Consider the following 25,884-nt stretch of genomic DNA (forward strand, 5'->3'; position numbering starts at 1 on the left):
AGACGTCTCATTCTAGGGGGATGCACGGTGCTCCAACATGTGTTAGAAATGGACCAAAGCTCGCAAGCCTGATCTCACATCCCTATCCTTCCATGGTCGGTCATCGCCTGCGTTCCATGCCATGTTCCCTCTGATCTGCGCAGCACCGCAGTAATCGCATAAGGTCCCGCGCAGGCCGCTCACCGGCTGGTCCATTGCAAGGGACCGCGCATGCGCAGAAATTTAAAGGGAACGGGCAATAAAGGAAACAGGTCCTGCAGAAACACAGCGCGGCCTGCGGGCAGCATTGGTGCCATGCCCCTCCTCTTTTCCCTTGATGGCCGAGCTGAGATTGGCAACTAGCTTCCTACTGCTGTGTGGCACAAGGGCAACGTGGGTACTCTGTGAATGGTTCCTAAATCGGGAACAGGGCGCGAGCGCAGAAGGGGGCCAGGTGAGGATGCGTGGCTGTGGGGTACCGCGAGCATGCGCGGAAGGCCATGCAGAATGCTAGTGCAAATAATCACGCTGGTCTCAAGAACCACGGGTGAAGTTGAAAGAGATTTAGGAATTTCAGTGCTCAACATTTCTAACTATGGTGAGCTACATCGGCAAAACAGCGCAGTAGAAGTCAAGAGAGTTACCGTGAGAATTTGTGAGAGACACAGGTTCAAAGACGATAAAAGACAAATGTGGAACGGATATTAGGAAGCTTTACTTCATATAAAGAGTGGAATGGGTATCTGGGTCGGGTAGGGGAAGGTGAAAGTGGCTGGGATCATTTCATAAACAGGCAGCTGCTGTGTGTCAGCTGTGGCTCAGTGGGCAGCACACTTGCCTCTAGATCAGAAGATTGTGGGTTCAAGTCCTATGCCAGGGACTGGAGTATAAAATCCAGGCTAACATTCCCAGTGCAGGGTTGAGGAAATGCTACACTGTCAGAGGTGCTGACTTTCAGATGTGATGTTAAACCTGTCTGCTCTCTCAGGTGCATGTCAAAGATCCCATTGCAGTATTTCAAAGAAGAGTAAGGGAGGTGTCCTGGAGTACTGCGTGCAGTTTTGGTCTCTGTATTTAAGGAATGATATACTTGCATTGGAGGCTGTTCACTAGGTTGATTCCGGAGATGAGAGGATTGACGTAGGTTGGGCCTATACATATTGTAGTTCAGAAGAATGAGAGGCGATCTTATAGAAACATATAAGATAATGATGGGGCTCGACAAGGTGAATGCAGAGAGGATATTTCCACTCATGGGGGTAACTAAAACTAGGGGACATGGTCTCAGAATAAAGGACTGCCCATTTAAAACTGAGATGAGGAGAAATGTCTTCTCTCAGAGGGTTGTAAATCTGTGGAATTCTCTGCCCCAGAGAGCTGTGGAGGCTGGGTCATTGATTATATTCAAAGTGGAGATAGACAGATTTTTGAGCGATAAGGGAGTCAAGGGTTATAGGGAGTGGGCAGGGAAGTGGAGCTGAGTCCATGATCAGATCAGCCATGATCTTATTAAATGGCGGAGCAGGCTCGAGGGGTCAAATGGCCTACTCCTGCTCTATTTCTTATGTTCTTATGTCCTATTTATCCCTCAATCAACGTAACAAAAACAGATTATCTGGTCATTATCACATTGCTGTTTGCGGGAGCTTGCTCTGCACAAGTTAGTTGCTGCGTTTCTTACATTACAACAGTGGCTACACTTCAAAAAAAAGTATTTCATTGGCTGTAAAGCACTTTGAGACATCCGGTGGTCATGAAAGGCACTATAGAAATGCAATTATTTCTTTCTTTCTTAGAGGGTCTTTTGGAATGAACGAACTAAGATGGCCTTCCTCATCCATGTTTATCTTGCGTGTTGATCATGTGAAAACATCAGATCGCCAAAACATCGCTCAACAAGCTACCTAAGGCCTCCATCAAGAGTACAGCAGAAAGGAATGGGCCCAGCCGAACAAAAGGGACAAAAGGATCTCTTGGAGATAAAACACTTCATGAAATAATTGCAGGTCACCGGGGGTTCTTACCCTAAAGTGAACTCTTCCATTCACGCTGACCTGCAGGTAGAAGCGGTGTGGTCCCATCCAGTTGCCGTATACCACATCCACTTTCCCATCTCTGTTGAAGTCCGCAAGAGCCAGACCCCGTCCGTGCTGCTGAGGATCATCGATTCCTGAAAAGTCAACAGGCCACACTCTGTTACACAACGGTTCCTGCCTCGTCCGCCCCTTCCGATTCAATTGGGGGCAAAATTCCGGTCGGAGGCTTCCTGCGGGCGAACGTCTCCAACCGGAAACATTTTAATGAAAATAGCTGGTGGTCCCGGAGGAATGTAGGATTGCGGTCGGAGGCCTAGTTTCACAGTCGAGCGTACGGGAACATATCTTCCAGGTACGTATTCACATGGATCACGTGGGCCTGGACCACCAATGGACATCGAGTATTCTCATTGATAATAATGGTGAGTTCCGTTTGTATGAGCTCCCATTACTATCAATGAGAATACCCCCAAAAAACACAGAAACACAACACAATAAATAAAAAAACATCTCATATACTTAAAGTTAATTGAAATGAATGTTTTAAAAAAACCATATATTTTTGAATTGTTTTAATGTGTTTTAATAAGGTTAGAAATAAATTTGCCTTTTAATGGACAGGGTTTTTAATATAAAAATTAGTGATTAAATTACATTTTTCTATGTTTTAAAACTCTTACGCTAGTAAAAGCTTTCAGCAGGCGTAAGAGTTTGAAGGATATTCGCTAGGCAGGAGTTGGGCAAATAGCCCCAATCTCCGCCCCATGGATGTCCTTCTCCCGGGGATGCATACGATCTGCCAAAAGAAATATTGACAGATCGCAGAAGCCGGTTCTCGGCACATGCACATTGTTCACAGAGGACCAGCCTGTTGCGAGGCCTCGCCGGTCACGCGCATCGTACTCACCCAGAGAGGCCCCAATTTTAGACCCATCAGTTGCCTTTTCAAAGCCGCTCGTTGAGAGAGTAGAAAGAAATCACAGAAATTTACGGCGTGGAAGGAGGCCATTTCGGCCCATTGTGTCCGTGCCGGCCGACCAAGAGCTATCCAGCCTAATCCCACTTTCCAGCTCTTGGTCCGTAGCCCTGTAGGTTACGGCACTTCAAGTGCACATCCAAGTACTTTTTAAATGTGGTGAGGGTTTCTGCCCCTGTCACACTTTCAGGCAGTGAGTTTCAGACCCCCACCACCATCGGAGGGGAAAAAGCTCTCCTCAACTCCCCTCTAATCCTTCGACCAGCTACTTTAAATCTGTGCCCCCATGGTTGACTTCGAACCATTCCTCCCTGCAACCCCCCCACGCCCACCCTCCCACACCCGCGCCCCCCCCACCCCGTGCCAACTCCCCACCAATAGTCTATTGTCGATTATATTTTTCTTCAAACATTTCCTGTTTTGAATGCGGCCTCAAAGGAGCATTGCAATTTTTGGAGAAGGAAACTTCATCATAATGATTCCACTACCCTAGTGTCTCTCTATACTATAGTGCTGAAACGCTCCAAACCGGCCTCTCTTATTCCTGCAACGGATCGGGGAAGCTTTAGTTCTTTTGTTTTCTACCCATTTTTTTTCTAGCGTGGCGGCAGCCACCGGTCGGGAAAATTCCGTCGGCCTTCTGAACTCCCACCCGAGTGCGCAACGCCACTCTTTAGCGCTGCTCTCTCATCTTTGGGCGTCAAATAGAAACATAGAAACATAGAAAATAGGTTTAGGAGCAGGCCATTCGGCCCTTCTAGCCTGCACCGCCATTCAATGAGTTCATGGCTGAACATGCAACTTCAGTACCCCCTTCCTGCTTTCTCACCATACCCCTTGATCCCCCTAGTAGTAAGGACTACATCTAACTCCTTTTTGAATATATTTAGTGAATTGGCCTCAACAACTTTCTGTGGTAGAGAATTCCACAGGTTCACCACTCTCTGGGTGAAGAAGTTTCTCCTCATCTCGGTCCTAAATGGCTTACCCCTTATCCTTAGACTGTGACCCCTGGTTCTGGACTTCCCCAACATTGGGAACATTCTTCCTGCATCTAACCTGTCTAAACCCGTCAGAATTTTAAACGTTTCTATGAGGTCCCCTCTCATTCTTCTGAACTCCAGTGAATACAAGCCCAGTTGATCCAGTCTTTCTTGATAGGTCAGTCCCGCCATCCCGGGAATCAGTCTGGTGAACCTTCGCTGCACTCCCTCAATAGCAAGAATGTCCTTCCTCAGGTTAGGAGACCAAAACTGTACACAATACTCCAGGTGTGGCCTCACCAAGGCCCTGTACAACTGTAGCAACACCTCCTTGTCCCTGTACTCAAATCCCCTCGCTATGAAGGCCAACATGCCATTTGCTTTCTTAACCGCCTGCTGTACCTGCATGCCAACCTTCAATGACTGATGTACCATGACACCCAGGTCTCGTTGCACCTCCCCTTTTCCTAATCTGTCACCATTCAGATAATAGTCTGTCTCTCTGTTTTTACCACCAAAGTGGATAACCTCACATTTATCCACATTATACTTCATCTGCCATGCATTTGCCCACTCACCTAACCTATCCAAGTCGCTCTGCAGCCTCATAGCATCCTCCTCGCAGCTCACACTGCCACCTAACGTGGTGTCATCCGCAAATTTGGAGATACTACATTTAATCCCCTCGTCTAAATCATTAATGTACAGTGTAAACAGCTGGGGCCCCAGCACAGAACCTTGCAGTACCCCACTCGTCACCGCCTGCCATTCTGAAAAGTCCCCATTTACTCCTACTCTTTGCTTCCTGTCTGCCAACCAGTTCTCAATCCATGTCAGCACACTACCCCCAATCCCATGTGCTTTAACTTTGCACATTAATCTCTTGTGTGGGACCTTGTCGAAAGCCTTCTGAAAGTCCAAATATACCACATCAACTGGTTCTCCCTTGTCCACTCTACTGGAAACATCCTCAAAAAATTCCAGAAGATTTGTCAAGCATGATTTCCCTTTCACAAATCTATGCTGACTTGGACCTATCATGTCACCTCTTTCCAAATGCGCTGCTATGACATGCTTAATAATTGATTCCATCATCTTACCCACTACCGATGGCATGCTGACCGGTCTATAATTCCCTGTTTTCTCTCTCCCTCCTTTTTTAAAAAGTGGGGTTACATTGGCTACCCTCCACTCGATAGGAACTGATCCAGAGTCAATGGAATGTTGGAAAATGACTGTCAATGCATCCGCTATTTCCAAGGCCACCCCCTTAAGTACTTTGGGATGCTGTCCATCAGGCCCTGGGGATTTATCGGCCTTCAATCCCATTAATTTCCCCAACACAATTTCCCGACTAATAAGGATTTCCCTCAGTTCCTGCTCCTTACTAGGCCCTCTGACCCCTCTTATATCCGGAAGTTTGTTAATGTCCTCCTTAGTAAATACCGAACCAAAGTACTTGTTTAATTGGTCCGCCATTTCTTTGTTCCCCATTATGACTTCCCCTGATTCTGACTGCAGGGGACCTACGTTTGTTTTTACTAACTTTTTTCTCTTTACATATCTTTTGAAACTTTTGCAATCTGTCTTAATGTTCCTTGCAAGCTTCTTCTCGTACTCCATTTTCCCTGCCCTATTCAAACCCTTTGTCCTCCTCTGCTGAGTTCTAAATTTCTCCCAGTCTCTGGGTTCACTGCTATTTCTGGCCAATTTGTATGCCACTTCCTTGGCTTTAATACTATCCCTGATTTCCCTCGATAGCCACGGTTGAGCCACCTTCCCTTTTTTATTTTTACGACAGACAGGAATGTACAATTGTTGTAGTTCATCCATGCGGTCTCTAAATGTCTGCCATTGCCCATCCACAGTCAACCCCTTAAGTATCATTTGCCAATCAATCCTAGCCAATTCACGCCTCATACCTTCAAAGTTACCCTTCTTTAAGTTCTGGACCTTGGTCTCTGAATTAACTGTTTCATTCTCCATCCTAATGCAGAATTCCACCATATTATGGTCACTCTTCCCCAAGGGGCCTCGCACAACGGGATTGCTAATTAATCCTCTCTCATTACACAACACCCAGTCTAAGATGGCCTCCCCCCTAGTTGGTTCCTCGACATATTGGTCTAGAAAACCATCCCTTATGCACTCCAGGAAATCCTCCTCCACCGTATTGCTTCCGGTTTGGTTAGCCCAATCTATGTGCATATTAAAGTCACCCATTATAACTGCTGCACCCTTATTGCAAATCTATATTAACGACTTGGAAGAAGGGACCAAGTGTAAGGTAGCCAAGTTTGCTGACGATAGAAAGATGGGAGGAAAAGCAATGTGTGAGTAGGACACAAAAAAGCTGCAAAAGGACATAGGCAGGCTAAGTGAGTGGGCAAAAATTTGGCAGATGGAGTATAATCTCGGAAAGTGTGAGGTCATGCACTTTGGCAGAAAAAAAATCAAAAAACAAGTTATTATTTAAATGGAGAAAGATTGCAAAGTGCTGCAGTACAGCGGGACCTGGGGGTACTTGTGCATGAAACATAAAAGGATAGTATGCAGGTACAGCAAGTGATCAGGAAGGCCAATGGAACCTTGGCCTTTATTGCAAAGGGGATGGAGTATAAAAGCAGGGAAGTCTTGCTACAGTTATACTGGGTATTGGTGAGGCCACACCTGGAATACTGCGTGCAGTTTTGCTTTCCATAGTTACGAAAGGATATACTTGCTTTGGAGACAGTTCAGAGAAGGTTCAGTAGGTTGATTCCGGAGATGACGGGGTTAACTTATGAGGAAAGGTTGAGGAGGTTGGGCCTCTACTCATTGGAATTCAGAAGAATGAGAGGTGATCTTATCAAAACGTATAAAATTATGAGGGGGCTTGACAAGGTGGATGCAGAGAGGATGTTTCCACGATGGGGGAGACTAGAACTAGAGGGCATAGTCTTAGAATAAGGGGTCGCTCATTTAACACTGAGATAAGGAGAAATTTCTTCTCTCAGAGAGTTGTAAATCTGTGGAATTCGCTGCCCCAGAGAGTTGTGGAAGCTGGGACATTGAATAAATTTAAGACAGAATTAGACAGTTTCTTAACTGATAAGGGATTAAGGGATTAAGGGGTTATGGGGAGCGGTCAGGGAAGTGGACCTGAGTCCATGATCGTATTAAATGGTGGAGCAGGCTCGAGGGGCCATATGGCCTACTCCTGCTCCTATTTCTTATGTTCTTATGTTCTTATGTAAAACTGAATTTCGGACTTTGAGGCTGGGCCAAACACTCGGCGCTGCTCACTCCTGTAGGTGAGCTGATTGTCTGAGGTGGTGCCACCTCATAAATGGCGGCACACAATTTCCACCCCATTGTCTTTCCGTATCGGTCCTCCCAAAGCGAATCACTTCTCCGCATCGAATTCCAACTGCCGCGCCTCTGCCCACTTCACCATCCGGTCTACATCACCCTGAAGCCTGCAGCCATCCTCATCACCATCCAAGTTCCGTAACATCTGCAAACTTTACAATGTCGTTCCCCGGCAGCCCGAGTCGAGGTCGTTTATAACAGTTGAAAAGATTAATGGACCCAAAACTGACAAATGTTGGTTGGGAGCGAGTGATAGTGGAGCCCGCGAGACAGAAAGGGAGAGAACTTGTCCTGAGATTAGAAGCTGCAATCGAAACCACATAACTTGCGTCAATCGCAAATCAGTTTTGCCGATGGCCTCGATGCTGCGCGGCCCTGATAAGGAGTGGGAGAGGCAATGGCAAAGACTAAGAGCATTGAGCTGATAAATAAGGGGGTTGACACTTAGCCTGCTCTTTGTGCTGCCTTCCAAATATGCTGACTGGAAGTGAGCACCAATCAACCCACCTTCAACACTCAAACAAAGTTCCAAATTGGCAAAATTCACTTTACAGCAAAAGCTTATTTGGCTTCCTGAGTTAGTGGCAGTGTGTGGAGTGATACATTATCGGCGGACAGTCCAATTAATTCCTTGGCACACCGAATAATAGAAAAATATATCGGAGAAGGTTTTCCTGAACCTAATACATTACATCGGAGGAAGATTCACTGTGTTTCAGGGACACTGTCTCTCGGTTCCAACTCGTACACAGAATCCTTAATGTATGTTTTCTCTGTAACCAGATACCAACTCTCGGGCACAATGGTGCAGCTCACTCTGTAGGTGGTCTGATTGTCTCAGGTGGACGCTGTACAATATCAGGTAACATGATGGTGTACTCATCATCATAGGAAGTCCCTCGGAATCGAGGAAGACTTGCTTCCATTCCAAAAATGAGTCCTTAGGTGGCTGAACAATGCAATACGAGAACCACAGTCTCTGTCACAGGTGGGACAGATAGTCATTGAGGGAAGGGGTGGGTGGGACTGGTTTGCCGTACGCTCTTTCCTGCTGCCTGCACTTGATTTCTGCATGCTCTCGGCGATGAGACTCGAGGTGCTCAGTGCCCTCCCGGATGCACTTCCTCCACTTAGGGCGATCTTTGGCCAAGGACTTCCAAGTGTCAGTGGGGATGTTGCACTTTATCAGGGAGGCTTTGAGGGTGTCCTTGTAACGTTTCCGCTGCCCACCTTTGGCTCATTTGCCGTGAAGGAGCTCCGAGTAGAGTGCTTGCTTTGGAAGTCTCGTGTCTGGCATGCAAACTATGTGGCCTGTCCAGCGGAGCTGATCGAGTGTGGTCAGTGCTTCAATTCTGGGGATGTTGGCCTGGATGAGGATGCTGATGTTGGCGCGTCAAAAAGGGATGAATTCACAGGTATTTCAATGAAGGACCAGACTTTCCAGGTCCTGAACTATATATTGAAGGGTGGAAGATGCCTGTGCATGGATTATTTTAATGTGGGGTGACCGTTGCACACCAGCCACCACACGGGCTTAGCAGAGCTAGGTCTTGGTCCAGTGGCAAGAGTTAACCAAGACAACTGGAGACCAAGCTCTGCTGACTGTACTACATGATGGTTCACTACATGAGGCGGTGCAATGGAGGTTCACTAAATTGACTCCTGGGATGAGAGGTCTGTCTTATGATACGAGATTGAGTAGAGTGGACCTATACTCTCTGGAGTTTAGAAGAATGAGCAGTGATCTAATTGAAACATACATTCTGAAGGGGATTGACAGGGATAGATACTGACTCCCCCTGGCTGGAGAGTCTAGAATTAGGGGGCGCAGTCTCAGGATAAGGGATCAGCCTTTTAGGACAGAGATGAGGCGGAATTTCTTCACTCAGAAGGTTGTGAATCTTTGGAATTCTTTTCCCCAGAGGGCTGTGGATGCTGAGTCTGAGTATATTCAAGGCTGAGATCGATAGATTTTTGGAGTCTAGGGGAATCGAGGGATATGGGGATTGGGCAGGAAAGTGGAATTGAGGTAGAAGATCAGCCATGATCTTATTGAATGGCAGAGCAGGCTCGAGGGGCTGAATGGCCGACTCCTGCTCCTATTTCTTATGGTCTTGTGTAACCCCAATGGTTTAACAACAGGATGGACCCCACTGTGATCTGAAATGGGTATCCAATTCTTTCACATGCACCCCGTTTGCTCATTTCTGATCTTTTCACAGACAGATCGAGAAAACACGTAGTAAGAGGAGGCCAGATACGAAGAAATAAGCTGCTTTGTTTTACAGACAGCAAGTGAACGGAGCAAAATGTAATGCTCAGAATCATTTAATTCAACAGTACAACCTGCCTTCGCATAATAATATAAAATAATGAACACGTCACACGTCTCCACATCAGTGGACCACATTTCTTGACTGAAGATTGTGAGTTCAAGTCCCACTCCAGGGACTTGAGCACATAAATCTAGGCTGACACTCCCAGGGCAGTACTGAGGGAGCGCTGCACTGTCGGAGGTGCCGTCTTTCAGATGAGACGTTAAACCGAGGCCCCATCTGTTCTCTCAGGTGGCTGTAAAAGATCCCATGGCACTATTTTGAAGAAGAGCAGGGAAGTTCTCCCCGGTGTCCTGGGGCCAATATTTATCCCTCAATCAACATCATTAAAAACAGATTACCTGGTCACTATCACACTGCTGTTTGTGGGAGCTTGCTGTGCGCAAATTGGCTGCCATGTTTCCCACATTACAACAGTGGTTACACTTCAAAAATACTTAATTGCCTGCAAAGCGCTTTGAGAAGTCCGGTGGTCGTGAAAGGCGCTGTATAAATGCAAGTCTATCTTTTTTTCTTTTTAAACATGATGGGGTGGAAATGTATGACGGCCCATTTTCGAGTGTATAACTGGGAGTGTACATGCGCTGTGTGCCTGAACTCGAAGTCACAAGGTTAGCCCGAAATTGGGCCTCAGACCTCATTGGTGTGAGCTGTCGGTATCTCTCGTGCATCCATGTCCACTCCATCAAAACCTTCCAAACTTTTAACGAGCTCAATTAGGTCACACCTCAACCTTCTCTCTTCAGGAGAAAAGAGATCCAGCCTGTTCATTCTCTACCAAGCTTGCTCCTGAGGGCTATTTTATTTGAAAACCTCACTGATTATGGGTTGGATATTTACTGGGGCGGGTTGCATAGGCGAAGAGGGGGGCGGGAGGGGGCCACAGAGCTTCGGATGGGAAAGCCACAAGTCTGGAGTGGACATGGAGCCCAATGTGCCATGGAGATTTAACTACATAGCGTGGTGTGTCTCTGGCCCTTGTAACGTAGGCACCTGTGAGGATGCTCACAGGTTGGTTGAGTCTTTGAGTTGTGAGTGGCTTAGCCAGTTATGTGATGTTCACAAGACTCAATAAAACCCCAGCCAGTTGGATTCAGGGGATCCACGATGGGGCAGGTGGTTGTGAGCCTGGTGGATGAACTGGTAAAGAGTAGTGTGATTGTTAAACCTTTTGCTAATAAACCAACTAGTTCTTAATAGCATTGGCCCTGAAATTCCAGTCGGAGGCTTCTTTCAGATGAACGCCTCCGACCAGAGTATATTTCCGAAGGTACCTGGTGGTCCCAGAGGCACCTGGGATTCCAGTGGAGAGGCCTTCCCTTCCCGCATTGCGGAGCGCGCACCCGTCCTCCTGGTTCCCACGCAGAAGGTGCAGTCACGTGTGACTGCTCAGCCAATCAGATACAGTATTCCACAACATTCTCGTTAATAACAATGGGAACTCCGTATCTACCAGTTCTCAGCGCTATTAATAAGAAAAAAAAATAAACACACTAAACACCATAATAAAAAATAAAAAAACACACCTCACATAATTAAAATTAATTGAAATTAAAGTTAATAAATGTCTTCGAAAAAAATTAATATTTTTCCGATTTTTAAAAAAGTTTTGTAATTAGGGTTAGAAATAAACTTACCTTAGTGGGCAGGGTTTTTAACAATAACAATGTGTTTTTAAAATTTAATTTAATTATATTTTTGTATGTTTTAAGACTCTTAACGCCTGTAAAAGTAGGCTATGCACCTGCTTTGATCAGGCGCAAGAATTTTGAGGACATTTGCTGGGCAAGATATGGGTAAATACCACAATCTTGCCCTTGCAAATGTACTCACTCCAGAGCTTGACAGATCGGAAAAGCTGGTTTTCAGCGCATGCGCATTGTGCACTGAAAACCGGCTTTTGCGATGCCTTCCCGGGTCAGTACATACTCCGTACACACTCGGTACAGACCCGGGGAGGCCGGGATTTCCGGCCATCATGTTGCTATGAATTTTTAATCAAAGAACCCATGAAGCAAATACATTACATGTATCTCTCTATCTTCACAAGCTGAGGGAACGCCCTATGCCAGAGATTCTCTACTGAGTGCCCAGCTCCAGTGTATGAAGTGTTTTCTCCCTTTGCCGAAACAGGCTAATCAATGATTTATTATTTACAGTCGATGGGGGAAAAAAAATCAATGCCCAGATCATCAGCTTTTTAATCAGCTTTCATACAGTGCCTTTTATTTAAAACGTGGGTGAATGCAATTTGCTTTCAAACACAACCCTTAAATCTAACTCTTTCAATCCTCCACCAAATCCTTTCTGTGGAAAAATGGTCAAATAAAATTCCACAATATAAAAGCAGCTATGTGAAAAAAAAATGTAAGATACAATTACATTACTATTTCGGTTTCTCCAAGAGTTAAACGGAAGAGAGGTTCAGTGAATTATGAGATGTGTTCGCTGGAATTACATAGAATGTGTCGCAGAGAAACAGGCCATTCGGCCTAATTGGTCCATACTCCACACGAGCCTCCATGACACTCTTGGAAGAACAGCAGAGATCTGCTGGTATCTTGGCCAATATGTAACCCTCATCAAACACCGTCAAAATAGATTAACTGGTCGTTTACCTCATTGACTAACAGAGAGCTTGCTGGGCGCAAATGGGTAGCCATTTTTTGCTTAACTCGCACCGAGTCCCGCTCACCCATCACCCCCTGTGCTCACTGATCTACATTGGCTCCCGTTTAAGCAACACCTCGATTTCAAAATTCTCATCCTTGTTTACAAATCCTTCCATGGCCTGCTTACCCCTCCCTATCTCGGTAATCTGCTCCAGCCCCACAACCCCACCGAGATCTCTGCGCTCCTTTAATTCTGTCCCCTTGAGCATCCCTGATAATAATTGGTCAACTATTAGTGGCCGTGCCTTCTGTTGCCTAGGCCCTAAGCTCTGGAACTCTTTGCCTGAACCTCTCTGCCTCTCTACCACTCTCTCCTCCTTCAAGAAGCTCCTTAACACCTATCGCTTTGACCAAGTTATTGGTCATCTGCCGTCATTTCTTCTGATGTGGCTCGATGTCAAATTTATCTGTTTTGTCTTATGACACTGCTGTGAAGCGCCTTGGGGTGTTTTACTACGTTAAAGGTGCCATATAAATACAAGTTGTTGTTGTTATATATCAAGTAATCACACTTCCATAGTCATTTATTGGCCATGAAGGCCTTTGGGTTATCCGTGGACATGTAAGGCTCAATATAAATGCAAGTTATTCCTTTCTTTAAAGTTTCCTTCATTCCACCTCAACAACAAAAACTTACATTTATATAGCGCCTTTAATGTGGCAAAACATTCCAAGATGCTTCACAGGAGCGTTATCATACAAAAGGCCACAGAAGGAGATATTAGGGCAAGTGCCCAAACACTTGGTCAAAGAGGTAGGTTTTAAGGAGTGACTTAAAGGAGGAGAGAGAGGCAGAGAGGTGCCTTAACAAAAATTTACAACTCAGATAATCTACTGAGTCAAACTCCTCAAAAGTGCGTGCTTACGATTTCACTGCATATGTGGGTTACATAAGAACATAAGAAATAGGAGCAGGAGTAGGCCATTCAGCCCCTTGAGCCTGCTCCTCCATTCTATAAGATCATGGCTGATCTTCTACCTCAACTCCACTTTCCTGCCCGATCCTCATATCCCTTGATTCCCTTAACGAGTCCAAAAATTTATCGATCTCAACCTTGAATATACTCAACAACTGAGCCTCCACAGCTCTCTGGGACAGAGAATTCCAGAGACTCACCACCCTCCGAGTGAAGAAATTTCTCCTCATCTCAGTCCTAAATGGCCGACCCCTTATCCGGAGACTGTGACTGCCCCCCCACCACCCCCCGGTTCGAGACTCTCCAGCAAGGGGGAAACATCCTCCTTGCATCTACCAACTGCGCAGTGAACAATGGGAAGATTTGTGCTGTGCACTCTATCTGCTGGTGACACAGATTGCAACTCTTTCACAAACCCATTTCATTTAGAACCCCTCCAGGCAGCAGACAGGCAAAGGCTTCCATTCCAACCAACACAGATACCAGATTTCCAAGTGAGCCTTTTATACATATTTAATATACACACAGTGGATGCTGAAACAAATTGTAATATTCTATTAAAAGAGCTGTTCAGGTGTCAGGAGCAGCATTATGATGGCAATATTGAGCTTACTGAACCCTGAAAGTAAACTACTTCCCCTCTTTGGCCATTTCTATCACTTGCATTATTACAATTATGCTTTATAATGTAGATTTTATAAGGGTTGGTGAGTTCTTGCACACAGCCGTTGGGAATTGCAAAATAATTTTACAACCATCTTTCCCTGAGTCTCCTGAAATCTATCATCCATTTCAATCCCCAAAGGCAAGGGAGGCACGAGGAGGCTCAGGAAATAACAGTAAGGAATTGGTACCACTTATCTGTTATTCTATATATAAACCCCCCGAACCCCTCGATTAGATTCCAGCCTGTAACTCACTCCCAGGTATCTGTTCTTCAATATATTAAACCCCCCCGAACCCCTCGATTAGATTCCAGCCTGAAACTCATTCCCAGATATCTGTTATTCTATATATAAACCCCCCCCCCCCATCGAACCCCTCGATTGCGGCAGTTGGAGGAGCGGGAGATCGAGGATCGAGGCCTATAAAAGGCCAGGAGCAGCAGTTCGGGAGCGGTAGTCGGGAGCGGGAGGTCAAGGATCGAGGCCTATAAAAGGCCAGGAGCAGCGGCAGTCGAGAGCGGTAGTCGGGAGCAGGAGTTCAAGGATCGAGGCCTATAAAAGGCCAGGAGCAGCAGTTCGGGAGCGGCAGTCGGGAGCGGGAGATCGAGGAAGGAAGCCTATAAAAGGCCAGGAACAGGGGCAGTCGGGAGGGCAGTTGGAGGAGCAGGAGGTCGAGGAAGGAAGCCTATAAAAGGCCAGGAACAGCGGCAGTTGGAGGAGCAGGAGGTCGAGGATCGAGGCCTATAAAAGGCCAGGAACAGCGGCAGTCGGGAGCGGCAGTTGGAGGAGCAGGAGGTCGAGGAAGGAAGCCTATAAAAGGCCAGGAACAGTGGCAGTCGGGAGGGCAGTTGGAGGAGCAGGAGGTCGAGGAAGGAAGCCTATAAAAGGCCAGGAACAGCGGCAGTTGGAGGAGCAGGAGGTCGAGGAAGGAAGCCTATAAAAGGCCAGGAACAGCGGCAGTAGGGAGCGGCAGCTGGTGCAGGGACAAAAGTAAACAAAGAAGTAATAAGAAATCGAAGTGTGACGTCACAGCCAAGCAGGTAAGTGATTGGCTGGTGAATTGGTGAGTATTTAATCTTTTTCGTGTTCTTTTTCTTTTCTTATCAGTAGGTAACCTTTGGCATTGTTGCCAAATTAAGTTAATTTAAGGGTTAAATCATGGCAGGAGAGCCCAGACCTGTGTCATGCACCTTCTGTGCTATGTGGGAAGTCAGGGATGCAATGCGGCACTGGAGCTGCACATGAATTCACTCTGGTGCATCCGCGATGCTGAGGATGTCGTGAATAGCATGTTTAGTGAGTTGGTCACACCGCAGATAAAGGTTACACAGGCAGATAGGGAATGGGTGACCACCAGGCAGAGCAGTGGAAGGAAGATAGTGCAGGGGTCCCCTGAGGTCATCTCCCTCCAAAACAGTAATACCATTTTGGGTATTACTGGGGGAGATGACTCAACAGGGGAAGGCAGCAGCAGCCAAGTTCATGGCACCATGGGTGGCTCTGCTGCACAGGAGGTCAGGAAAAAGAGTGGGAGAGCGAATGTGGTAGGGGATTCTATTGTAAGGGGAATAGATAGGCATTTCTGTGGCCGCAATCGAGACTCCAGGATGGTATGTTGCCTCCCTGGTGCAAGGGTCAAGGATGTCATGGAACGGCTGCAGGGCATTCTGGAGGGGGAGGGTGAACAGCCAGTTGTCGTGGTGCATATAGGTATCAGAAATATAGGTAAAAAATGGGAATGAGGTCCTACAAGCTGAATTTAGAGAGCGAGGAGTTAAATTAAAAGGTAGGACCTCAAAGGTAGTAAGCTCAGGATTGCTACCAGTGCCACATGCTAGTCAGAGTAGAAATTGCAGGATAGTTAAGATGAATACGTGGCTTGAGGAATGGTGCAAGGGGGAGGGATACAAATTTCTTGGCCATTGGAACCAGTTCTGGGGGAGGTGGGACCAGTACAAACCGGACGGTCTGCACCTGAGCAAGACTGGAACCAATGTCCTAGGGGAAGTGTTTGCTAGTGTTGTTGGGGAGGGTCTAAACTAATATGGCAGGGGGATGGGAATCTATGCAGGGAGAGAGAGGGAAGTAAAATGGGGTCAGAAGCAAAAGGTAGAAAGGAGATAAGGAAAAGTGGAGGGCAGAGAAATCAAAGGTAAAAATCAAAAAGGGTCACATGACAACATAATTCTAAAAGGACAAAGAGTGTTAAAAAAACAAACCTGAAGGCTCTGTGTCTCAATGCGAGGAGCATTTGTAATAAAGTGGATGAATTAACTGTGCAGACAGTTGTTAACAGATGTGATGTAACTGGGATTACGGAGACATGGCTCCAGGGTGACCAAGGCTGGGAACTCAACATCCAAGGGTATTCAATATTCAGGAAGGATAGACAGAAAGGAAAAGGAGGTGGGGTAGCATTACTGGGTAAAGAGGAGATTAACGCAATAGTAAAGAAGGACATTAGCTTGGATGATGTGGAATCTGTATGGGTAGAGCTGCGGAACACCAAAGGGCAGAAAATGCTAGTGGGAGTTATGTACAGACCACCAAACAGTAACAGTGAGGTTGGGGATGGCGTCAAACAGGAAATTAGGGACGCGTACAATAAAGATACAGCAGTTTTCATAGAAACATAAAAACATAGAAAATAGGTACAGGAGTAGGCCATTCGGCTCTTCGAGCCTGCACCAACATTCAATAAGATAATGGCTGATCATTCACCTCAGTACCCCTTTCCTGCTTTCTCTCCATACCCCTTGATCCCTTTAGCTGCAAGGGCAATATCTAACTCCCTCTTGAATATATCCCATGAACTGGCATCAACAACTCTCTGCGGCAGGGAATTCCACAGGTTAACAACTCTCTAAGTGAAGAAGTTTCTCCTCATCTCAGTCCTAAATGGCTTGCCCCTTATCCTAAGACTATGTCCCTTGTTCTGGACTTCCCCAACATAGGGAACATTCTTCCTGCATCTAACCTGTCCAGTCCCGTCAGAATCTTATATGTTTCTATGAGATTCCCTCTCATCCTTCTAAACTCCAATGTATAAAGGCCCAGTTGCTCCAGTCTCTCCTCATATGTCAGTCCTGCCATCCCTGGAATCAGTCTGGTGGACCTTCGCTACACTCCCTCAATAGCAAGAACATCCTTCCTCAGGTTAGGAGACCAAAACTGAACACAATATTCCAGGTGGGGTCTCACCAAGGCCCTGTACAGCTGCAGTAAGACCCCCTGCTCCGATACTCAAATCCCCTTGCTATGAAGGCCAACATACCATTTGCCTTCTTTACCGCCTGCTGTACCTGCATGCCAACTTTCAAGGACTGATGAGCCATGACACCCAGGTCCCGCTGCACCTCCCCTTTTCCTAATCTGCCGCCATTCAGATAATATTCTGCCTTCGTGTTTTTGCCACCAAAGTGGATAACCTCACATTTATCCACATTATACTGCATCTGCCATGTATTTGCCCATTCGCTTAACCTGTTTAAGTCACCCTGCAGCCTCTTAGCGTCCTCCTCACAGCTCACACCGCCACCCAGTTCAGTGTTATCTGCAAACTTGGAGATATTACAGTCAATTCCATCATCTAAATCATTAATATATATTGTAAAGAGCTGGGGTCCCAGCACCGAGCCCTGCGGCACTCCACTAGTCACTGCCTGCCATTCTGAAAAGAACCCATTTATCCCGACGCTCTGCTTCCTGTCTGCCAGCCAGTTCTCTACCCACATCAGTACATTACCCTCAATACCATGTGCTTTGATTTTGCATACTAATCTCTTGTGTGGGACCTTGTCAAAAGCCTTTTAAAAGTCCAAATACACCACATCCACTGGTTCTCAATTGTCCACTCTACTAGTTACATCCTCAAAAAATTCCAGAAGATTTATCACGCATGATTTCCCTTTCATAAATCCATGCTGACTTTGACCAATCCTATCACGGCTTTCCAAATGCGCTGCTATTTCATCCTTAATGATTGATTCCAACATTTTCCCTACCACTGATGTCAGGCTAACTGGTCTATAATTACTGAAGTTGAATGTTCAGCCATGAACTCATTGAATGGCGTTGCAGGCTAGAAGGGCCGAATGGCCTACTCCTGCACCTATTTTCTATGTTTCTATGTTTCTATGTTACCCGTTTTCTCTCTCCCTCCTTTTTTAAAAAGTGGTGTTACATTAGCAACCCTCCAGTCCATGGGAACTGATCCAGAGTCGATAGTCTGCTGGAAAATTGTCACCAATGCATCCACTATTTCTAGGACCACTTCCTTAAGTACTCTGGGATGTAGACTATCAGGCCCTGGGGATTTATCAGCCTTCAATCCCGTCAATTTCCCTAACACAATTTCCCGCCTAATAAGGATATCCTTCAGTTCCTCCTTCTCACTACACCCTCGGTCCCCTAGTACATCCGGAAGGTTATTTGTGTCTTCCTTTGTGAAGACAGAACCAAAGTACTTGATAAATTGGCCTGCCATAATTTGTTCCCCATTATAAATTCACCCGAATCCAACTGCAAGGGACCTATGTTTTTCTTCACTAATCTTTTTCTCTTCACATATTTATAGAAGCTTTTGCAGTCAGTTTTTATGTTACCGGCAAGCTTCCTTTCGCACTCTATTTTCCCCCTCTTAATTAAACCCTTTGTCCTCCTCTGCTGAATCGTAAATTTCTCCCAGTCCTCCGGTTTGCTGCTTTTTCTGGCTAATTTGTATGCCTCTTCCTTGGATTTGACACTATCCTTAATTTCCTTTGTTAGCCACGGTTGAGCCTCCTTTCCAGACAGCGATGTACAATTGTTCAAGTTTGTCCATATGATCATGGGTGACTTTGATCTGCATATAGATTGGGCTAACCAAACTGGTAGCAATACGGTGGAGGAGGATTTCTTGGAGTGTATAAAGGATGGTTATCTAGACCAATATGTCGAGGAACCAACTAGAAAGCTGGCCATCCTAGACTGGGTATTGTGTAACGAGAGAGAATTAATTATCAATCTCGTTGTGCGAGGCCACTTGGGGAAGAGTGACCATAAAATGTTAGGGGGATGGGAATCTATGCAGGGAGACAGAGGGAAGTGGAATGGGGGCAGAAGCAAAAGATACAATGAAGAAAATTAAAAGTGGAGGGCAGAGAAACCCAAGGCAAAAATCAAAAAGGGCCACATTACAGCAAAATTCTAAAGGGGCAAAGTGTGTTAAAAAGACAAGCCTGAAGGCTCTGTGCCTCAATGCGAAGAGTATTCGTAATAAGGTGGACGAATTAACTGCGCAGGCAGCAATTAACGAATATGATATAATTTGCATCACGGAGACATGGCTCCAGGGTGACCAATGCTGAGTACTCAACATCCAGGGGTATTCAACATTCAGGAAGCATAGACAGAAAGGAAAAGGAGGTGGGGTATCGTTGCTGGTTAAAGAGGAAATTAATGCAATACTAAGGAAGGACATTAGCTTGGATGATGTGGAATCTGTATGGGTGGAGCTGTGGAATACCAAAGGGCAGAAAACGCTAGTGGGAGTTGTGTAAAGACCACCAAACAGTAGTAGTGAGGTTGGGGACAGCATCAAACAAGAAACAAGGTGGAGGAGGATTTCCTGGAGAATAGTAGGGATGGTTTTCTAGACCAATATGTCGAGGAACCAACTAGATGACTGGCTATCCTAGAGTGGGTGATGTGTAATGAGAAAGGACAAATTAGCAATCTTGTTGTGCGAGGCCACTTGGGGAAGAGTGACCATAATATGGTAGAATTCTTTATTAAGATGGAGAGTGACACAGTTAATTCAGAGACTAGGGTCCTGAACTTAAAGAAAGGTAACTTCGATGGTATGAGACGTGAATTGGCTAGAATAGACTGGCGAATGAAACTTAAAGCATTGACAGTGGGTAGGCAATGGCAAACATTTAAAGATCACATGGGTGAACTTCAACAATTGTACATTCCTGTCTGAAGTAAAAATAAAACGGGGAAGGTGGCTCAACCGTGGCTAACAAGGGTAATTAAGGATAGTGTAAAATCCAAGGAAGAGGCATATAAATTGGCCAGAAAAAGCAGCAAACCTGAGGACTGACAGAAATTTAGAATTCAGCAGAGGAGAACAAAGGGTTTAATTAGGAAGGGGAAAATAGAGTATGAGAGTAAGCTTGCTGGGAACATAAAAACTGACTGCAAAAGCTTCTATAGATACGTGAAGAGAAAAAGATTACTGAAGACAAATGCAGGTCCCATGCAATCAGATTCAGGTGAATTTATAATGAGGAACAAAGAAATGGCAGACCAGTTGAAAAAATACTTTGGTTCTGTCTTCACGAAGGAAGACACAAATAACCTTCCTGAAATACTAGGGGACCGAGGATCTAGTGAGAAGAAGGAATTGAAGGAAATCCTTATTAGGCGGGAAATTGTGTTAGGGAAATTGATGGGATTGAAGGCCAATAAATCCCCGGGGCCTGAGAGTCTGCATCCCAGAGTACTTAATTAAGTGGCCCTAGAAATAGTGGATTAATTGGTGATCATTTTCCAACAGTCTATCGACTCTGGATCAGTTCCTATGGATTGGAGGGTAGCTAATGTAGCACCACTTTTTAAAAAAGGAGGGAGAGAGAAAACGGATAATTATTGACCGGTTAGCCTGACATCAGTAGTGGGGAAAATGTTGGAATCAATTATTAAAGATGAAACAGCAGCGCACTTGGAAAGCAAGAGACAGGATCGGTCAAAGTCAGCATGAATTTATGAAAGGGAAATCATGCTTGACAAATCTTCTAGAATTTTTGAGGATGTAACTAGTAGAGTGGACAATTGAGAACCAGTGGATGTGGTGTATTTGGACTTTCAAAAGTCTTTTGATAAGGTCCCACACAAGAGATTGGTGTGCAAAATTAAAGCACATGGTATTGAGGGTAATGTACTGACATGGATAGAGAACTGGTTGGCAGACAGGAAGCAGAGAGTTGGGATAAACGGGTCCTTTTCAGAATGGGAGGAAGTGACTAGGGGGGTGCTGCAGGGACTCAGTGCTGGGACCCCAGCTATTTATAATATACATTAATGATTTAGATGAAGGAATTGAATGTAATATCTCCAAGTTTGCAGATGACACTAAGCTGGGTGGCGGTGTGAGCTGTGAGGAGGACGCTAAGGGGCTGCAGGGTGACTTCGACAAGTTAGGTGACTGGGAAAGTGCATGGCAGATGCAGTATAATGTGGATAAATGTGAGGTTATCCACTTTGGTGGCAAAAACACGAAGGCAGAATATTATCTGAATGGCGGCAGATTAGGAAAAGGGGAGGTGCAGCGAGACCTGGGTGTCATGGTACATCAGTCATTGAAAGTTGGCATGCAGGTACAGCAGGTGGTGAATATGACAAATGGTATGTTGGCCTTCATAGCTAGTGGATTTGAGTATTGGAGCAGGGAGGTCTTACTGCAGTTGTACAGGGCCTTGGTGAGGCATCACCTGGAATATTGTGTTCAGTTTTGGTCTCCTAATCTGAGGAAAGAAATTCTTGCTATTGAGGGAGAGCAGCGAAGGTTCACCAGACTGATTCCCGGGATGGCAGGACTGACATATGAGGAGAGACTGGATCGACTGGGCCTGTATTCACTGGAGTTTAGAAGGATGAGAAGGGAGCTCATAGAAACATATAAAATGCTGACGGGACTGGACAGGTTAGATGCAGGAAGTCGGTTCCCGATGTTGGGGAAGTCCAGAACCAGGGGACATCGTCTAAGGATAAGGGGTAAGCCATTTAGGACTGAGAAGAGGAGAAACTTCTTCACTCAGAGAGTTGTTAACCTGTGTAATTCTCTACCGCAGAGAGTTGTTGATTCCAGTTCATGGGATATATTCAAGACGGAGTTAGATACGGCCCTTACAACTAAAGGGATCAATGGGTATGGAGAGAAAGGAGAAAAGGAGTACTGAGGTGAATGATCAGCCATGATCTTATTGAATGGTGGTGCAGGCTCAAAGGGCTGAATGGCCTACACCTGCACCTATTTTCTATGTTTCTATATTTCTATGGTAGAATTCTTCATTAAGATGGAGAGTGACAAAGTTAATTCAAAGACTAGGGTCCTGAACTTAAAGAAAGGTAACTTCAATGGTATGAAACGTGAATTGGCTAGGATAGACAGGCGAATGATCCTTAAAGGGTTGATGGTGGATAGGCAATGGCAGACATTTAAAGATCACATGGATGAACTTCAACAATTGTACATTTCTGTCTGGAGTAAAAACAAAACGGCGAAGTTGACTCAACCGTGGCTAACAAGGGAAATTAGGGATAGTGTTAAATCTAAGGAAAAGGCATATAAATTGGCCAGAAAAAGCAGCAAATCTGAGGACTGGGAGAAATTTAGAATTCAGCAGAGGACGACAAAGGGTTTAATTAGGAGGGGGAAATAGAGTATAAGAGGAAGCTTGCTGGGAACATAAAAACTGACTGCAAAAGCTTCTATAGATATGTGAAGAGAAAAATATTAGTGAAGACAAATGTAGGTCCCTTGCAGTCAGATTCAGGTGAATTTATAATGAGGAACAAAGAAATGGCAGACCAATTGAACAAATACTTTGGTTCTGTCTTCACTAAGGAAGATACAAATAACTTCCAGAAATACTAGGGGACCGAGGGTCTAGTGAGAAGAAGAAACTGAAGGAAATCCTTATTGGGCGGGAAATTGTGTTAGGGAAATTAATGGGACTGAAAGCCGATAAATCCCCAAGGCCTGATAGTCTGCATCCCAAAGTATTTAAGGAAGTGGCCCTAGAAATAGTGGAAGCATTTTCCAACATTCTATAGACTCTGGATCAGTTCCTATGGATATGGAGGGTAGCTAATGTAGCCCACTTTTTAAAAAAAGAGGGAGAGAGAAAACAGTGAATTATAGACCGGTTAGCCTGACATTGGTAGTGGGGAAAATGTTGGAATCAATTATTAAAGATGAAATTGCAGCACATTTGGAAAGCAGTGACAGGATTGGTCCAAGTCAGCATGGATTTACGAAAGGGAAATCATGCTTGACAAATCTTGTGGAATTTTTTGAGGATGTAATTAGTAGAGTGAACAAGGGAGAACCAATGGATGTGATGTATTTGGACTTTCAAAAGGCTTTTGACAAGGTCCCACACAAGAGATTAGTGTGCAAAATTAAAGCACATGGTGTTGGGGATAATGCATTGACATGGATAGAGAACTGGTTGGCAGACAGGAAGCAAAGATTAGGAATAAACGAGCCCTTTTCAGAATAGCAGGCAGTGACTAATGGGGTACCGCAAGGTTCACTGCTGGGACTCCAGCTCTTTACAATATACATTAATGATTGAGACAAAGGAATTGAATGTAAAATCTCCAAGTTTGCAGATGACACTAAGCTAGGTGGCAGTGTGAGTTGTGAGGATGATGCTAAGAGGCTGCAGGGTGACTTGGACAGGTTAGGTGAGTGGGCAAATGCATGGCAGACGCAGTATAATGTAGATAAATGAGAGGTTATCCACCTTGGTGGCAAAAACAGGAAGGCAGAATATTACCTGAATGATGACAGATTAGGAAAAGGGGAGGTACAACAAGACCTGGGTGTCATGGTACATCAGTCATTGAAAGATGGCAAGCAGGCACAGCAGGCGGTGAAGAAGGCAAATGACATGTTAGCCTTCATAGCGAGAGAATTTGAGTATAGGAGCAGGGAGATCTTACTGCAGTTGTACAGGGCCTTGGTGAGGCCACACCTTAAATACTGTGTACAGTTTTGGTCTCCTAATCTGAGGAAGGACATATTGCTATTGAGGGAGTGCAGCAAAGGTTCACCAGACTGATTCCCGGGATGGTAGGACTGACATATGAAGAAAGACTGGCTCGCCCACACTTATATTAATGGAATTTAGAAGAATGAGAGGGGATCTCATAGAAACATATAAAATCCTGACGGGATTGGACAGGTTAGATGCAGGAAGAATGTTCTTGATATTGGAGAAGTCCAGAACCAGGGGTCACAGTCTAAATATAAGGGTTAAGCCATTTAGGACTGAGATGAGGAGAAACTTCTTCACTCAGAGTGTTGTTAACCTGTGGAATTCTCTACCGCAGAGAATTGTTGATGCCAGTTCATGGAATATATTCAAGATGGAGTTAGATACGTCCCTTACGGCTAAAGGGATCAAGGGATATGGAAAGCAGGAAAGGGGTACTGAGGTGAATGATCAGCCATGATCTTATTGAATGGTGGTGCAGGCTCAAAGGGCTGAATGGCCTACTCCTGCACCGATTTTCGATGTTTCTATGTTTCTATGGTAGAATTCTTCATTAAGATGGAGAGTGACACAATTAATTCAAAGACTAAGGTCCTGAAATTAAAGAAAGGTAACTTCAATAGTATGAGACGTGAATTAGCTAGGATAGACTGGCGAATGATACTTAACGGGTTGACGGTGGATAGGCAATGGCAGACATTTAAAGATCACATGGATGAACTTCAACAATTGTACATTCCTGTCTGGCGTAAAGATGAAACGGGGAAGGTGGCTCAACTGTGGCTAACAAGGGAAATTAGGGATAGTGTTAAATCCAAGGAAGAGGCATATAAATTGGCCAGAAAAAGCAGGAAACCTGAGGACTGGGAGAAATTTAGAATTCAGCAGAGGAGGACAAAGGGTTTAATTAGGAGAAAAATAGAGTATGAGAGTAAGCTTGCAGGAAACATAAAAACTAACTGCAATAGCTTCTATAGATATGTGAAGAGAAAAATATTAGTGAAGACAAATGTAGGTCCCTTGCAGTCAGAATCAGATGAATTTATAATGGGGAACAAAGAAATGGCAGACCAGTTGAAAAAATACTTTGGTTCTGTCTTCACTAAGGAAGACACAAATAACTTCCGGAAATACTAGGGGACCATGGGTCTAGCAAGAAGTAGGAACTGAAGGAAATCCTTATTAGTCAGGAAATTGTGTTAGGGAAATTGATGGATTGAAGGCCAATAAATCCCCAGGGCCTGATAGTCTGCATCCCAAAGTATTTAAGGAAGTGGCCCTGGAAATAGTGGATGCATTGGTGGTCATTTTCCAACATTCTATAGACTCTGGATCAGTTCCTATGGGTATGGAGGGTAGCTAATATAACCCCACTTTTTAAAAAAGGAGGGAGAGAGAAAACAGTGAATTATAGACCGGTTAGCCTGACATCGGTAGTGGGGAAAATGTTGGAATCAATTATTAAAGATGTAATAGCAGCGTATTTGAAAAGCAGTGACAGGATTGGTCCAAGTCAGCATGGATTTATGAAAGGGAAATCATGCTTGACAAATCTTGTGGAATTTTTTGAGGATGTAATTAGTAGAGTGGACAAGGGCGAACCAGTGGATGTGGTGTATTTGGACTTTCAAAAGGCTTTTGACAAGGTCCCACACAAGAGATTAGTGTGCAAAATTAAAGCACATGGTATTGGGGATAATGTATTTACGTGGATAGAGAACTGGTTGGCAGACAGGAAGCAAAGAGTAGGAATAAACGGGTCCTTTTCAGAATGGCAGGCAGTGACTAGTGGGATATCGCAAGGTTCAGTGCTGGGACCCCAGCTAGTTACAATATACATTATTGATTTAAACAAAGGAATTGAATGTAATATCTCCAAGTTTGCAGATGACACTAAGCTGGGTGGCAGTGTGAGCTGTGAGGAGGATGCTAAGAGGCTGCAGGGTGACTTGGATAGGTTAGGTAAATTGGCAAATGCATGGCAGATGCAGTATAATGTAGATAAGTGTGAGGTTATCCACCTTGGTGGCAAAAACAGGAAGGCAGAATATTACCTGAATGATGACAGATTAGGAAAAAGGGAGGTGAAACGAGACCTGGGTGTCATGGTACATCAGTCATTGAAAGTTGGCATGCAGGCACAGCAGGCGGTGAAGAAGACAAATGAGATGTTGGCCTTCATAGTGAGAGGATTTGAGTATA

At 45.0% G+C, this 25,884-nt stretch overlaps 1 protein-coding gene across 1 annotated transcript in view; it reads right to left on the reverse strand.

Annotated features, from left to right (window-relative positions):
• crtac1b (cartilage acidic protein 1b) overlaps nucleotides 1–25,884 on the reverse strand; it is a 479,177-nt gene that overhangs the window by 167,717 nt on the left and 285,576 nt on the right. The window contains exon 6 of the mRNA XM_070873946.1: nucleotides 2,004–2,149. Within this exon, the coding sequence (XP_070730047.1) occupies nucleotides 2,004–2,149 (146 nt within the window). The remainder of the gene's footprint in view (nucleotides 1–2,003; nucleotides 2,150–25,884) is intronic.

The sequence above is a fragment of the Pristiophorus japonicus genome, chromosome 3, assembly GCF_044704955.1.
Source record: "Pristiophorus japonicus isolate sPriJap1 chromosome 3, sPriJap1.hap1, whole genome shotgun sequence".
Lineage (NCBI taxonomy): Eukaryota > Metazoa > Chordata > Chondrichthyes > Pristiophoridae > Pristiophorus > Pristiophorus japonicus.